The sequence below is a fragment of the Palaemon carinicauda genome, chromosome 44, assembly GCF_036898095.1.
Source record: "Palaemon carinicauda isolate YSFRI2023 chromosome 44, ASM3689809v2, whole genome shotgun sequence".
NCBI lineage: Eukaryota > Metazoa > Arthropoda > Malacostraca > Decapoda > Palaemonidae > Palaemon > Palaemon carinicauda.
In genome coordinates this window covers 45,366,082-45,383,138 of record NC_090768.1, presented here as the reverse complement: position 1 = coordinate 45,383,138, position 17,057 = coordinate 45,366,082, and the positions used below count along the sequence as shown (strand labels likewise).

The following is a 17,057-nucleotide window of genomic DNA, read 5'->3' as shown; positions in this document are numbered from 1 at the left end:
ATCAGAGGATGTATTCTTGACACGCCACATAGCAATCTGCACCCTGAACAGGGATTTCGTCTCGCAGGGGGCAATTGGCAAGAAAAGAATTCGGGAAAGAAAAAGGGGAGCCGCTCCCAATGCTCCCTATCTCCCGTTTCGTAAGGGTGCCTGGCGCCAATCCTGGCGCCATCTGTATTCCTTTTTGCGTAGCTTAACAACTCGGTGTTTTTTCCTGTGTTTCTCGCAAATCTTGGATTTATTCTTCTTTTCATGGTTTCTCCTACTTCGTCGGCCTCTGATAAGTTGAGTACCATGTCTTTTATGTATAAATGTAGGCTCTTGGTAAATTTTTGAGTGATTAATAGGATTAATCTTTGTTACAAGAGCCGTAGCCTACCGGAGGCGTCATGGACGCTGTCGCTCGCTAGGTATAAGTTTAGTTAGTCAGAGCGACATTCCCGGTTGTTTTGCTTTAATAAATTTTAGCTATTTAGCATTACATAGGATTTCCTTTCGTGCTTAGTATTATTTTGGCGAAGTATTCGCCATTCTGGCCTACGCTAGGCCATGTAGCCTAGTCGTTTGGTCCTAGTACTTCATGCATGATTTTGGTTTTTCCGAGTGTATTAAAATTTTATTGAAGCTTTAGGCTATGTTTTATACATTTAAGATTGTGTGGAATATTTCCAAGATAGTATACGAGTGAGTTTCGGTGATTTAGGTAATAGATTCTCTTGGTGCCTAGGCTAAGTTGCTTATTGAGCCTTAGTATACTTTCTCATACTCCCCGGCTGCTTTCTTTTCTTCGGAGAAGGTATGCAATCCCTTTCCCTCTGTTTAAGCCTTGGGCTTATCCCTAAGTGGTTTATCTGAATTAATTTTCGATAAAACTATACTGGGGTGTTACTGTACCTTCCTGTTCCAGTAAGTCTGGTTCAAAGAGGGACAGAACAACAGAGTTTTTTAGTCTGAGTCTGTGTTTGTCTGGCTTGGGGTAGAGTCTCCCTCGCTGGCCTGACACAGACAAAGGTGGCTTAGCCTCCTTAGGTCACTACCGAAGGTTTCTGTGGATATGATTCCTTCTTTTGTGATCTACCAGACTAGTCCTTGTTGCTGTTCTCGGGGGAGGATAAGTTTCTTTCCCTGGGAGTAGCAACACCTTCCTTGCTTTGGTGCTCTGGGAGCTGGCAAGTATTGCTGGCCTCCCCCCTTGGATCTCCCTTAGGCTAAGATGAGTTTCTTGGCTGCGGGTGATCCGTCACTAAAGCAAGGTTGGTAGGACCCTCTTTTGTCCCTTCCCCCTCTATCTCCGTAATGGCCTAGCCATTACAGTACTGTACGTCATTCTACATCTGGATCTAGAATAGGTTAGATGTGGAATTGACTCAGTCCCTTGCCGGGCGGCAGCAAGGGTCTTCTGCTTTGAGTGCTGCCCGAACCTCCTTTGGTCCCTCATCCATGCCGGCCTGCAGAGTCAGACGGCATTGGTCAGGAAGCCTGAATTAGATTCTCCCCTTCCTTATTTGCTCTCTTTCGGATTGCCGGGCTTGGAGGTAGTGTACACTCTTATCCCGGCATCCATTCTGTTTTTCTTCTAGTGCTTTACCCGACCCGGCTGCCGGCCTATGAGGCCGGCAGCCGGGCGGTTGTAGTCCTCTGGTTCTTTTGCTGCCGACTGGCATCGGTCCTGTACCTTTGGCGGCCGGCTAATGACTGCCGGCCGGCATTGGCTGTTGCCGGCCGGCACTTACTACCGGCCGGCACATGCATTTGAACCAGCGTTCTGCCGCCTTATAGCTGTTAAGTAGTATACTTTAAAGCTAGTTATGGTGTGTGCCGGCCGGCACGTAACCTCTTATACTGTACCAGTATTTTTCAGTATAACATATACTGTAAGAAGAAAACTATAGTATGGGTTTTGGTACAGCACTGTGTGTTCTAACACTTTTGTGTTTTCTTGCACAAGTCCTTTGCTGTTGCCCTACAGACAGGAAAGTGAGTTCTTTCCTGTCTATTATCCAGGATTTTAAAATCATTGCTTAGGTGTGAGCTCCACCTGTTTCCTCTTGAAACTTTGCATTGGTTACTCTAGAAGAGATTAACCATTTGATTTTATTATCTGGAAGGCTGCAACAATGGGTTGTGAGGAAAACACAAGTGTGTGTCTTTCCTTTCTGTATTGTTATGCTATACTATGCATATCCAGTGATACATAGTTCACTTGATACTCATGGAAATTTCTTCTCTTTACAGAAGTACCCTCCGAAGTGCGGAAGTGTCTTCTGCAACGTCCGCAGCAAGAGCCTCTGCGGACATGAGTTTGGTAGGAGACACGCAGCATGCGCTGTCTCCAAGGGTGATCTCCGGTATTGGGACCCTCAGGTATGTACTGTGTGCATTAATCTAATTACGGAGGCCTTTGATTCCCCTAGGATGGCGGAATCAAGGGATATAGCAAGGGAGAAGCTTCGTACCTGGGTAAGGGGCTTCCAGAAGAACACCTCTGGACCTTATCTTCCAAGTGAGAAGATGAGGGCGTATCTTTTCCCTAAGGCATCAGCTGATGCAGTGATTCCCCAGCCTCAAGAGGAGATCCCCCAAGTTCAGATCCAGGTGGATGCTGAAGTCTCGATCGCTATGCAAGACATCCTGTTAGATGACAGGATGTCTGTCGTGGACGAGCGTCTGGAGGAAGACCTCCTGGCAGAAGCCCAGGGTGAAGTTCAAGCCCCAGACGTTGTAGAGGAAGAGGTCGACGAGGTGTCGGCTATTCCGGTTCAGATCCCGGAGCCTATTCCCTCAACATCGGCCGGTCTCCCAGTAGAGCTGGGACAGGCCCTCTCCTCCGTTGTTGGAATGATCCAACAGATGCAGAAGGAGAATCAGGAGAAGGCGGCTGCAATGGAACTGCGGATGCAGAGCCTTGCAGAATCACATGGGCCCCAGAAAATGCTCAATGTGAAAGACCTTCCCTTGTGCTCAGATGCTAAACCATGTGTCCGGCTGAGGAAGGAACCAGCTTCAAAGGAGGAGACAGAGCCGAAGGAGGTCATAGTGATGGACCATACTAAGACTCAAGCTCTGCTTTCATCCTCGTTGAAAGAGAGGGGCTTCTCTAACCCAAAGGTAGCTGCATTGAGCAAGAAGCTCCCTTCCTTTGTGTCCTCTCCTGCTAGAGCCTTCCCCTTTTTACAGAAAGGGTTTGCGGCTGTACTAAGAGCAGTCGAGGCCGACAAGCCTTGCCCCTCCCTGGAGGAGTGTAAACCCTTGTCGCTGGCCCTACCTATGGAGCACAAAGACTGGAATGACGTCCATCTTACGTTCTCAGTTGGGAAGTTGGAGGCTGATATCGCCGGACGTCAGTTCGGCGAGGACCTCCCTAAGCTGTCTGACTTTCTCTTGCAGAGAATGTTCGAGACAAAAGAAAGACTGGCTGCCTCAATGTCTCTTCAGACTACTCTTGAGACGATGGCAAGTAACCCCAAGGTCCATGAAATGTTCATGGTGGTGGCCAAGACTCATCTGGCCACAGTGACGAAGGACCTTTATGGCTTCGTCAAGGCGAGGAGAGCTTGTAGGGAGTTCGTGTTCACCTCGGCTACGGTGAGGCACGAGCCAAGGAAACTAATCTCCTCCAACATTTGGGGCAAAGACCTTTTCCCTACCGATTTGGTCAAAGAAGTAGTTGATAAGGCCGCCTTGGAGAATAGAAACCTTCTCCAGAAGTGGGGCCTGGCTATTAAAAGAAAGTCTTCCCCGGATGAGGGTCCTCAACCAAAGAGGAAGACTATGAGGACTAGGCTACCGTCTCGGCCAGCCAAGCCTTTTAGACAGCAACAGCAACTGCAATTGCCATTGCCTCCAGTGCCCCAGATCGTGGCACAAACCCCGACCACTTTTCAGTGGGTACCCCAGGCCGTGTCGACACAGTCCACGGCATTCACCCCATAGTTCGAAGGGCAGTCTACTTCCTTTCGAGCAAAGCCTAGAGGGGCAGCCAGAGGCTCGTCAAGGGGAAGGGGATTCAGGGGTGGTCGTGGTCAGGGAGGCAAGACCTCGGGACGGCAGTCCAAGTAGGATGTGGTAGGAGGGAGACTTCTGAAATTTCGGGATCGGTGGACCTTCGATCCCTGGGCCCACAGCCTACTCAAGAATGGACTGGGCTGGAGCTGGTACAGCACTCCACCCCCGGCCCTTCGGGTTTTTCAACACTCCACCCCCGTTCTGGAGGAGTACGTTCAAGAACTGTTGGAGAAAAATGTGATCCGAAAGGTGAAGTCCATCAAATTCCAAGGGAGGCTGTTTTTTGTTCCCAAGAAAGACTCGGAAAAGCTCAGAGTGGACTTGTCGCCACTCAACAAGTTCATAGTGTATTGCAAATTCAAGATGCTAACACTGCAACACATAAGGACCTTACTGCCCAAGAGGGCATATTCCGTCTCTATAGACTTGTCAGACGCCTATTGGCACATTCCAATCAACCGTCGACTCTCCCCCTACCTAGGGTTCAGGCTACAACGAAGACTATACGCCTTCAGAGCCATGCCATTTGGGCTAAATATAGCCCCAAGGATTTTTACGAAGCTTGGGAGCGTAGCTCTCAAACAATTACGCCTAAAGGGAATTCAGGTAGTAGCCTACCTGGACGACTGGTTGGTGTGGGCAGCATCCGAGACAGAATGCTTGCAAGCTTCCAGTCAAGTGATCCAGTTCCTAGAGTACCTAGGTTTCAAGATCAACAGAAAAAAGTCTCGACTTTCTCCATCTCAAAAGTTCCAGTGGCTGGGAATCCACTGGGACCTTTTGTCACACCGTTTCTCCATCCCGGCGAAGAAAAGGAAGGAGATAGCGGGTTCTGTCAAGAGACTTCTAGATTCCGAAAGGATATCAAGACGCGAACAGGAGAGGGTACTGAGCTCTCTCCAGTTTGCTTCGGTGACAGACCCAGTGCTAAGAGCACAGCTAAAGGATGCAACCGGAGTTTGGAGAAGTTATGCATCAAACGTGCGAAGAGATCTGAGAAGACCAGTTCCGCTTCGGCTACGTACTCTTCTCAGGCCTTGGTCCCAAGCCAGACATCTAAAGAAGTCGGTTCTTCTTCAGCCACCTCCCCTGTCGGTGATGATTCACTCAGACGCCTCGAGGGAGGGATGGGGAGGTCACTCTCATCGGAAAAAAGTCCAGGGGACTTGGTCCAAGCTATTCAAGACCTTTCACATAAACTTTCTAGAAGCTATGGCAGTGCTCCTTACCTTAAAGAAAGTTTCCCCGCGTCACTCGATCCACATAAGGTTGGTGATGGACAGCGAGGTAGTTGTGAGATGCTTGAATCAACAAGGATCGAGGTCACCACCTCTTAACCTGGTGATGTTGGCCATCTTCCGATTGGCGGAAAAGAAGAAGTGGTACCTGTCGGCAGTTCACCTTCAAGGAGTCCGCAATGTGACAGCGGACGCTCTATCCAGGTTCCCACCGATAGAGTTGGAATGGTCCTTAGACGCAGGATCATTCTCCTTCATTCTGAATCAAGTCCCAGAACTGCAGATAGACCTCTTTGCGACGAAAGACAACAAGAAGTTGCCCCTGTACGTGTCCCCGTACGAGGACCCCTTAGCGGAAGCAGTGGACGTGATGTCCCTCAACTGGAACAGAGGGTCCAGGATTTATCTGTTCCCTCCTCACAACCTTCTGTTAAGGGTTCTCAACAAACTGAGATCCTTCAAGGGGGTAGCGGCAATAGTAGCCCACAAGTGGCCGAACAGCGTGTGGTTCCCCCTGGCATTGGAACTACAGCTGAAGTTTGTACCGCTACCAAATCCAGTTCTGACCCAGCGAGTCCAGAAGTCGACTGTCTGCGCTTCATTACAGAAAACCCGGACCCTGCAGCTCATGATTTTCTCTCCCTAGCGGTGAGAAAGCGTTTCGGGATTTCGAAAGCCAGCATAGACTTCCTAGAGGAATATAAGTGCAAATCTACTAGAAGGCAATATGAGTCATCTTGGAGAAAATGGGTGGCCTTTGTCAAGGCGAAGAATCCGCAGGAGATCTCGACAGACTTCTGCTTATCCTTCTTCATCCACCTCCATGGTCAAGGATTGGCAGCTAACACGATTTCAGCGTGTAAGTCTGCTTTGACAAGACCCATTCTATATGCCTTCCAGGTCGACCTAGGTAACGAGTTCTTTAATAAAGTTCCGAAAGCCTGCGCTAGGCTCAGACCTTCAGCACCTCCAAAGGCCATTTCATGGTCTTTAGACAAAGTTCTTCATTTCGCTTCTCTGTTAGCAATGAAGAGTGTGCGTTAAAGGATTTGACACAAAAAGTTATTTTCCTATTTGCACTCGCGTCCGGGGCCAGGGTTAGTGAGATTGTAGCCCTCTCGAGAGAGGCAGGTCGTGTTCAGTTCCTGGATGGGGGAGAACTGAATCTGTTTCCGGATCCTACGTTTCTCGCCAAGAATGAGTTACCCACCAACAGGTGGGGTCCCTGGAGAATCTGCCCTCTGAAAGAAGATGCATCTCTATGTCCAGTAGAATGCCTAAAGGTCTATCTTCATAGAACTTCAGACTTCAAGGGTGGTCAACTATTCAGGGGAGAAACATCAGGCTCAAATTTATCTCTGAATCAACTCAGAGCGAAAATCACATATTTTATTCGCAGATCGGATCCTGACAGTACACCCGCAGGTCACGATCCGAGGAAAGTTGCCTCATCCTTAAATTTCTTTAATTGTATGGATTTTGAACATCTCCGTTCATACACTGGCTGGAATTCTTCCAGAGTGTTCTTTCGCTTCTATGCGAAGCAAGTAGAGGAACTAAAGTGATCTGTGGTAGCAGTGGGTCGGGTCGTTAACCCTACTGTTTAACTGCGAGGAACAGTGGTTTTAATTGGGACGATTAATTCCAGGGTGAGTGTGTAGTTACATACTGTACTACAAACTAAGTGAGGGCACTGAGTTGCCCATGTAGACTGTTCCATTTCCAAAGGTGAACCTAGCATAAGTGCAGACATGTGTGCCGAGCGTTTCTAACGCTAATGTCATTGATTTGTAATACAGACTTTTATGACTTTGATACCTCGGTATCTTAAAAGTGGCATTTAATGTTTTTTCTTTCAGATAAACAAGTTCTGTTTACTATCATACTTATGCTTAAAGTTTTGGGTTATCCTCTTCTTATATATATATATATATATATATATATATATATATATATATATATATATATATATGTGGTTAACCTGTCTGTTTATTGTCTGTCAATGAACTTGTTCTTGAGAACCTTGCGTCTCCTTCACCTGTGTCAATTTATTGGTATAATTGAGCATTCATTCTATGTACCTTATCTGGGATAATTCTAATAGAATTGTTCCTTTATGCAAGCTATGTTGCATTGGTTTATGCTTTCCCTTAACGGGAGGACCCCGTCCCATAAGGGGACGATGGCGGTTTTACTAGTTTCCTCCTATGCGGATATAAACTTTTGTCCAATACAAGTATTGTGCGGAGAACTGGTCGATATTTCATATTGACGCAGTGGTTCTTTACAAACTATGCTTTACTTAATATAGAGCGAGACCACTATATTAGCTTGCCTGGTATTCATACATAGGTATATGTACTCTTCGAGACTTTTCCAGAGTCTAGTAGGACTCTTCCCTGTAAGGGGGCAGGAAGCTCTAACATGGTTTATAGTTAGTTGAAAAGATGTATAACGGTAACATCTTAGGTCTCTAGGTCTAGTCGACCGGGAAAAATTACCTCCGGGGAGTACGGCACGTTCTGAGAATCCACAGATACAGTAATGCTCTGGTATACTTCCATCAGGACGACATGGCTTGAGCCCAAAAAACAGATTTTGAGCGAAGCGAAAAATCTATTTTTGGGTGAGATGGCCATGTCGTCCTGATGGACCCGCCCTTGCCTTTCTAAGAAAGGGCTGTAGGACCCCTCCCTACATACAGTATCTGTAGCACCTCGTGTACGCTACAAGGAATACAGATGGCGCCAGGCACGCTTACGAAACGGGAGATAGGGAGCCTTGGGAGCGGCTCCCCCTTTTTCTTTCCCGAATTCGTTTCTTGCCAATTGCCCCCTGCGAGACGAAATCTCTGTTCAGGGTGCAGATTGCTATGTGGCGTGTCAAGAATACGTCCTCTGATATATCGCGATATCCCTTTCACGAGGGATATTCGCTCCAGGAGTTAGAATTCTGGTACCTTAAGGTAAATTCTCTGGGAATATCGCCGTAGTTGTAATATACCCTAGGAAGCTACCCTATAGGAACTTCCATAAGGACGACATGGACATCTCACCCAAAAATAGATTTTTCGCTTCGCTGAAAATCCGTTATATATATATATATATATATATATGTATATATATAGATAGATAGATAGTCTTATATATACAGTATATATATATATATATATATATATATATGAGAGAGAGAAGTACACATACTGTATATGCATATATACCTATAATGTATAGTGCGTAAACTATATTTTGAAATATTACCATTTGTTGTTGAATGTTTTTGATAGTTGGGATATCTATGACAATAACGGCGATTTGATCCACTTAAGATTAGCTATAAAACTGCAACTGAAAAGCTCTAATAACTGGAATATGTAATTATTTATTATATTACTTCTAATTTACTTAATATAAAAATTTTCCAGAAAATATTCCAGATTTTTTTTACGCGAGCAATAAAAAAGCTAAACTAAAACTTAAAAGGGTAAAAAGGAACGAGGTGGAATGCTTAATAATGTATTATTATAATTTCATTTTCACATCAGTTTAATACCGTTGAATTACAGTTGTATGAAAGTCCTCTTTTGACAGAATTAATATTCATCTGTTAGAAGTGTTTTATTGGAAGATGTTGTTCCGCCAGTTTCTGTCTCCTAGTATAAAATCGTTCATCCGCTCCATATCTTCAGGATCTGTCAGTGAAATATAAATGTATTATTTTTTTTATCAAATTTGTGATTTTACAGACCAATCATTGTCAATTGAATTATAGGATTTTTTACGAGGATTGTTTTTCAGATATAAACAGGAAATTTATAATGTTATACTTTGGTTTTGTTTAAACTTTAGTCAGACAACTTTCGTTTTGAATAGAGTATATACAGTACAATAATTGGTCACGAAGGTTTTTCGCAATTTACTTACCACAATTATTAGTCTGTGACACTGGTATTTGTGACCCTCACATCTCATCTATTTACGCCAAGATAGTCCTGGAGTGAAATAATTTTTCATGAATAATACCATAATTATTTCTATTGTTATTTCGTGTAGTCTTTTATTGCTACCAAAGCCAGGGATTTGTTAAAAGTTTTCTTGAAGTGTACCTCTTAAAACTATTTTTGTGTATGTGAGTAAGATTACACTATAGTATTTTAGGATCAAATGGAATCCATATACCTGAATTAACTAATTATATACTAATATAGAATATTCTATTTCAAAATGCTATTAAAAGGAACAGTGATAATTTATAAACATCTTATGTAGATGGACTATCAATTATCACTATATTTTTAATCTTATTTCCTTATAGTTCTTATGAATTTAATTTTGATTTTGAAGACCGTTAAAACACTCACCCGTTGACCCTGAGGATGACCCTCCAGAGATGGCCCCAGCGCTGCCTGTAAGTACACCCTTCGTGGCTGTAAAGAGAAGTTTGTGTGAAATAGTTAAAGAAGGTAAGGTAATGACGCTAAATATGTGCGTTGTAGTCTTTACTGTACACAGAATTATTCTTCATCATATTTTCTGGTGACCAAGTGAACATGTGAACTACTTTCGTATCATGAATACGACAAACAGGATTCACTTTTTAGTGTTATAATGTAACATAGGAAAATACGTATTAGCGAGTTAAGAGTAGTAGCGCGTTTTGGAAAAACAAAATATCTTGTATCTTGATGGTGATCCAGATCACCGCCAAAATCTAATCACCTGTAAATTAGCACATTTCTGACATATCCTGAAATTGTTATCAAAATTGTTCCGTAAATATTTGAGTTAGGCTGGTGACAAACAAACAAACAGACATAGGTGAAAACGTAACCTCCTTGGCCAAGGTAATTAGCAGATAAGGAACATTATGATTAACCGTCGATTTTAAATATTCCATTATTAAATTTTCGTCGTATGCTTTTCCGTCTTCCTTAAAAAGATTATTTTAATTGTGACTATAGCACTATTTTCATTTGGGTTATTGACGGCAAAACTCTCTCTCTCTCTCTCTCTCTCTCTCTCTCTCTCTCTCTCTCTCTCTCTCTCTCTCTCTCTCTCTCTCTCTCTCTCTCTCTCTCTCTCTCTCACCTGTTCTGGAAATTGATCCCTGATCAGTGGAAATGGACTGAGTGTCGGCAGTCATCGTTCCTTGTCCTTCCATATCCCCAAAGTAGCCTGCAGGAAAGAAACAAGACAGAACACTGACATCTGTTTTTTATATAAGGCAACAATGCCTTTTCTCGTAGTAATGGAACAAAATACTCTTGGGTCCAGAATAACCCTAAACGTGCAATTTCAAGTGACAAATAGCGTTCAGACTGCAGTTAATTTACTTTTTTTTTTTTTTTTGACACTTTCTTACTGATAACAACCAGCATATGGAAATTGTCCATCTTATTACGAAATCGAATGAAATCGCATTTTAATGTGGAAATATGTATGTTTATATAGTTTTAAGTATAATAGAATTGGCAATATATAATTTATATAGTTATACGATGGATTTTTCTTCAATCTAATATGCTGTGAAAGAAAACAAAAGTTCGAAAGTGTTTGGCAAAGGCTTCAGCTTGATGCTGTGGACTTACTTCCTGCTGCTTTGTTTCCTTCTGGTCCTCCAGTCATAACTGATCCACGTAGCTTTCCTGGGCCTTGGAGACCAGCCAGCATACCTATACGGAAGAGGAAATGAATATATGGAATTTAGTGTGCTAAAGGGGTAAATTAATCGTTATTAATGGAAAATTCACTTCTATTACCAGAGCAGTTTTTTTTAAAGGAGTGATATAAATTAATCGAAACGAGGTAAATAAAAGTTTTTTTCCTTTGACAGTTCTTTGCTACCTTAATCTGTGTGAAGCTAAGTGGAAAATACAGAGGCCTCTTTACTTAATCAAGATAAAATCAGTTACTCTAAAATGACTTTTATATTTTCAAGGTCCAAATTATTTCAACTTTTATTCATTGAACAGAAATAACATCAATACCTTTTGTTCTAAAGTATGACGATAAGAATAGAGAATGATTTGAAATGAGAGATACTTACTAGAGCTTCCAAAGCCTCGGGAGTCTGTGTCAGTTTCGGCGTAGGTATTGGCATCTCCCTCGTGGCTTCCCTTGTAGACTGTGGACGGAAAAGAGACTCTTGGTAAGAGAAGTTATGTCATATGCGACGTTGCTTTAGCAACACTTATAAACGATTTTTAGTTTCTTGAAATCAAAAGCGAGTCTCTGGAAATATAAACTGAGAAGTATTACATGTTCCTGCCTACCTCTCTATCCCTTAGGTCAAAAGTAGCTTAATGTCTTACTTGCTCCGTATGTATTTGGAATGTTGGGAAGAGGGTTATCCTTAAGTTCGACCTGTGGGAAGCAAAGGCTCGGCTCCAAGAGGCCTACCAGCAGCACAGCGACGGAAATAATGCTCAGTTTCTGCGAAAGATGTAATCAAGAATTTCTGGTACAAACAGATTTCTAGTATTGTTCAGATCACAGTCGAATGACAAGAAAATTATGCATATCATATCACTGAACTTTAACCTAAAAAGGATGGCTGCCATTATGCCAAATAAATAGGAAATCGAGCTAAAGTTTTCACTGCTAAACTTCATGATTAGCGCTTTTTAATTTAATATAACTTTACAAATAATATATCCTGTCTCTGTTATATACATTAACTATGTTAGACAAGTATTCGGCCACATAATAAATGCCTGAAAACTAAAATGCATTAGTTAATTGCTATATCTCGCCTGAAATTCTTTTAAGGAAACCCGTAAGTGAAGGTTTGTAAAACCTGGTTAAATATTAAGAATAGATTGGTTGGAGATCTTTCTTTATTTGATTAATTGAAAATTATTCACCGAATAAATATCGCGCTGCTAGTAATGTTATCAACCTATAAATCGTATATTAAAAAATATTCGATGTTATTTACCATGTTGAAGAAAATTCTTGTTGAAATGGAGAGAAGATACGAACTCTTGGAACACCGTTGAGTGAATGACGATTTGAGGTGGTAAAGTCTCGCTTATATAGGATTAACTCAGAAACAGCATTATCAGCGATATGATTCTGTGGTGGTATTGTTGTGACAAAGGTTGCACGGTTTCTTTTTTTTAGATCCGCTCTTGCTAGTTAGAGTTACTTCACCTGCGAAGATTGTATTGTCGATTAAAAAAAAAATATGATTCCGTTAAGGGACAACTGCGGTAGTAGTCGTTTTCCCCTCTTGTATATTCATTGGATGTTTTCTTCTGCAAAATAGGTTTTGTAGATAAGGAAAAATCTTCTAATACTATTCATGTTCCAGTGAGTATCCTATATTACTTGTAGTCTATTTCAGCTCTGGAAGGTGGATGAAGTATTGAGCTTTAGCTCTTTATTAGGAAAAGATGAAAATCCCGGCATTCACGTCAGGATAGCCAGGAAATAATTAGGTATTATCAGAGATAATAGTTACAGGGATAACCATTCAAATGAATTAAAAGATAAGTCCAACAACATGACAAGAATAATATATTGCAGGATGTCAGCTTCTTGTTGCTAGTCCCTCTGTTGTATGCTAATTACAAAATTGTTAATTATGTGGACTATGACACCAAAATTATTTGTTTAGAAAAAAATTGATCGCCCTATTATGGAAATACTTATCCCCTGTTAGGTTTATTTTTTATGACACCTAATCACTTCCAAGGTAGTAAGTAGTATTTTGGCCAAGGCCCCGCCACTTGTAGATATACGACCATTATTATTATTATTATTATTATTATTATTATTACTTGCCAAGCTACAATTTTAGTTGGAATAGGAGGATGCTATAAGCCCAAGGGCTCCAACTGGGAAAAATAGCCCAGTGAGGAAAGGACATAAATAAATTACAAAAGAAGTAACGAACAATTAGAATATTTCAAGAAGAGTAACAACATTAAAATAAATCTCTCCTATATGAATTATAAAAACTTAAAAAAAAATAAAAGAAAGAGAAACAAGATATTATAGAGTGCCCAAGTGTACACTCAAGCAAGAGAACTCTACCCTAAGACAGTGGAGGACCATGGTACATAAACTATGGCACTACCTAAGAATTGAGAACAATGGTTTGATTTGGGAATCTTATGGATCGTTTATCTGGCCAAATACTACTACATTGGATCTCTCTCTCTCTCTCTCTCTCTCTCTCTCTCTCTCTCTCTCTCTCTCTCTCTCTCTCTGGTTACGTCCCATTTTTCTTTCCTTTTACATAAACCGAATAGTCTGATATATTCTTTACGCATTAATTCTTTCTCATACACATGAAAACACTTAAGAATTTTTTTTCTTCACTCAAGGTGTTAACTACTGCTCTGTAATTGTTTAGTGACTATTTTTTACTTGTTAAGGATAGAAGAGAGACTTTAGCTATGGGAAGTAGCTTTTCTATGACACTCAAAAATCAAACGATTGTTCTCTAGTCTTGGATTGTGCTACACCCTCCGTACCATAGTCTTCCACTGTCTTGGGTTAGAGATCTTTTGCTCGAGTGTACACTGTGGCACACTATTCTGTTTCCTTATTTCCTTCCCTCGCTGGGCTATTTTTCCTTGGATTTATAGCATCTTGCTTTTCCAACTAGGTTTGTAGCTACTCTAATAATAATAATAATAATAATAATGATAATAATAATAATAATAATAATAATAATAATAATAATCATTCCTAGGAGGAAATTAGTCTTTAACTAACATATGCAATTCACTGGAACATGAATAGTAATAGTCGATGATTTTTCCTCATTTATAAAAAGTTTAGTAGGAAAAGTAGATAATGAAATATTTTGCAGAAGAAAACATATAGCAAATAGATAAGATGGGAAAGCGCTTATCAACTATCTCGGTTGTTATTTAACCAGATCATGAATTATGTTCATTGACAATCCGTAGGTGGAGCGAGAGCAATAAAAAAATCGTGCAATCTTCGTCACAACAGAACCTTCGTTGAATAATATCACCGATAATACACCCTCTGAGTGAATACTATATAAGTGACATTTTATCACCTCAAATTGTCATTCGCTCAACGGTGTTCCAAAAACTTTATATCTCCTCTCCGTTTCAACAGGAATTTTCTGCAACATGGTGAGTTACATCGAATATTTCTCAATCAAGTTCATTAGTTTGAAACGATTCAAAGTCTGATAGCTTTACTAGCAGTGCTATATTTATTCATTGACGGGCATCATGAAATGAATAACTTTCAATTAATCAAATAAAGGAAGACATCCAAACAACCTATTCTTAACATCTAACCAGATTTTTCAAACCCACACCTCTAACAGTTTTTTAACAGAATTTCAGATGAGATATAACAATGAACTGATGCATTTTAAAGTTTTCAAGCACTTAGTTATATAGCCGAATAATTATCCAAGATAATTAATGTGTATAACAGAGACGGGATATATTATTTGTAACGTTAAATTGAATCAAATGAGGTTTTCTTTAAAAGTAAAAAGTTCAGCAGTAAAAATTGTAGATTCATTTCCTTTCCATATAGCATAAGGACATCCATCCTTTTTATGTTAATGTACACATAATCTGATATGCATAATTTTCCTCTCATTACATTGTAATCTCAACAATACTAGAAATGCCTTTTAACCAGAAACTCTTGATCACATCTTTCGCAGAAACTGAGCATTATCTCTGTCGCTGTGCTGCTGGTAGGCCTCTTGGAGCCGAGCCTTTGTTTCCCACAGGTCGAACTTAAGGATAACCCTCTTCCCAACACTCCAAATGCATACGGAGCAAGTAAGACCTTAAGCTACTTTTGACCTAAGTGATAGAGAGGTTGGCTGGGACATGAAATGCTTCTCGATTTATCAATTTTAAAGACTCACTTTTAATTTCAAAGCACCAACACTCATTAATAAATGTTGCTAAAGCAACGTCATAGATGACATGACTCTTACCATAAGTCACTTTTTCGTCCACAGTCTACAAGGGAAGCCACGAGGGAGATGCCAATACCTACGCCGAAACTGACACAGACTCCCGAGGCTTTGGAAGCTCGAGTAAGAATCTCTCATTTTAAATTATTCTCTATTTTCTATCGTTTTGCCTTTAGAATGAAGGTTCCCGATATTAGGTCTTCTCAATGAATAGAAGAGGTTGAAGAACATTTTGTAGCTTTGAATTCATGAAAATATAGAAAACATAAAAGATTTGTAAGATTAAGTGTTTAAGTAAAGAGGACTTCATATTTTACATATCTTCATGCAAATTAAGGTAGCAAAGATCTCTCAAAGGTAAAACTTATTTATCTCGTTCCGATTAATTTAGATAATTACATGAAAAACTGTGTTGCAAATAGTAATGACTCTCCATTAATACTAATTACTTTACCCTTTGAACAAAATAAAATTCTTTATATTAGTTTCAACTTCCGTATAGGTATGCTGGCTGGTCTCCAAGGCTCAGGAAAACTACGTGGATCAGTTATGACTGGAGGACCAGAAGGAAACAAAGCAGCTGGAAGTAAGTCCACAGCTTCCAGCTGAAGCCTTTGCCAAACACTTTCGAACATTCTTTTCTTTCACGACATATTAATGAAAAAGTCCATAATACAAATAGATAGATTATATAATATCCATTATGTTGTACATAAAACTAAATAAATTCATAATTGTTTCCACATTTAAATGCAGTGTCAAAGGATTTCGTAACAAGATGTATAATTTCCAGATGCTGGTTGTTATCAATAAGGAATAAAGAGATGTTTAAAAGGTAACCAAAAAAATTAAGGAAATTAACTGCAGTCTGAGCGCTATATGTACCTGGAAATTGCACGTTTATTGTTATTCTGGATCCAAGAGTATTTGTTCCATTACTACGAGAAGAGGCATTGTTTCCTCATATAAAAAACAGATGTCAGTTCCAGTCTTCTTTTCCTGCAGGTTACTTTGGGGATATGGAAGGACAAGGAACGATGACTGCCGACACACAGTCTATTTCTACTGATCAGGGATCATTTTCCAGAACAGGTAAGAGAGAGAGAGAGAGAGAGAGAGAGAGAGAGAGAGAGAGAGAGAGAGAGAGAGAGATTTTACCCTCAACAATCCAAATGAAAATACTGACAACGTGTAGTAATGACGATTAAGATAATCATTTAATGGAAGACGGCAAAGTATAGAAGGCAAATGGTATGATTGATGTGTGTAATAGAACATTGAAAAATGATGATTAATCATAATTCTCCTTATCTGCTAATTCATTTTCTATTTGCCGCTTGGAATGTTTTCCTTCCGGTACCTAGTAACCATAGGCGTACTAGATATATTCTTAACAGTTTTTAGAAAAGAAAAATATCATGAAGTTTTTTATGCACGAAAATATTTTTCTGAAGGCTAGTTTGCACATATTTCCTGTCATGACCTTACCTTTGCTAATTGACGCGAACCTTTTCCCACAGCCACAAAAGGTTTACTTTCTGGCACTGGGTCCTTCTCCGGAGGGTCATCCTCTGGGTCAACTGGTGAGTGTTATAACGATCCTGAAAATTTAAATTTGATTCATATGAGATAATGAGATTGAAAATATAATGATAATTGATAGCCCTTCTACAGTAGATGTATATAAATCATTATTGTTACTTTGAATATCATTTGAAATTGAATATTCTCTATTAGTGTTTAATTAGTTAAATCGGATATATAGGTTCCATTTGATCTTACAAAACTATATTGCAATCTTACTCACATACACAAATAATGATGTTACTTTGAGAGGGACATTCCAAGCAAACTATTTACAAATTTTTGGCTTTGATAACAATAAAA

The 17,057-nt window shown here is 40.4% G+C and overlaps 3 protein-coding genes across 3 annotated transcripts in view; 1 reads left to right on the top strand and 2 right to left on the bottom strand.

The window, feature by feature from the left end:
- The window catches only part of LOC137634144 (uncharacterized), a 34,344-nt gene that overhangs the window by 8,995 nt on the left and 8,292 nt on the right, over positions 1 to 17,057 (bottom strand). The window lies entirely within an intron of this gene.
- On the bottom strand, positions 8,743 to 12,324 carry LOC137634143 (uncharacterized). The gene is made up of 8 exons (XM_068366380.1): positions 12,180 to 12,324; positions 11,554 to 11,674; positions 11,289 to 11,366; positions 10,831 to 10,914; positions 10,331 to 10,417; positions 9,604 to 9,669; positions 9,167 to 9,234; positions 8,743 to 8,934 (listed from the first exon to the last, which is right to left on the bottom strand). Exons 1-7 carry the CDS (start codon positions 12,180 to 12,182, stop codon positions 9,215 to 9,217), a joined length of 459 nt encoding a protein of 152 aa, XP_068222481.1. The 5' UTR covers positions 12,183 to 12,324; the 3' UTR covers positions 8,743 to 8,934; positions 9,167 to 9,214.
- LOC137634105 (uncharacterized) overlaps positions 14,202 to 17,057 on the top strand; it is a 3,380-nt gene continuing 524 nt past the window's right edge. Inside the window, exons 1-6 of the mRNA XM_068366328.1 lie at positions 14,202 to 14,358; positions 14,910 to 15,030; positions 15,216 to 15,293; positions 15,673 to 15,756; positions 16,176 to 16,262; positions 16,691 to 16,753. Of these exons, the coding sequence (XP_068222429.1) occupies positions 14,356 to 14,358; positions 14,910 to 15,030; positions 15,216 to 15,293; positions 15,673 to 15,756; positions 16,176 to 16,262; positions 16,691 to 16,753 (436 nt within the window). The 5' untranslated portion in view covers positions 14,202 to 14,355. The remainder of the gene's footprint in view (positions 14,359 to 14,909; positions 15,031 to 15,215; positions 15,294 to 15,672; positions 15,757 to 16,175; positions 16,263 to 16,690; positions 16,754 to 17,057) is intronic.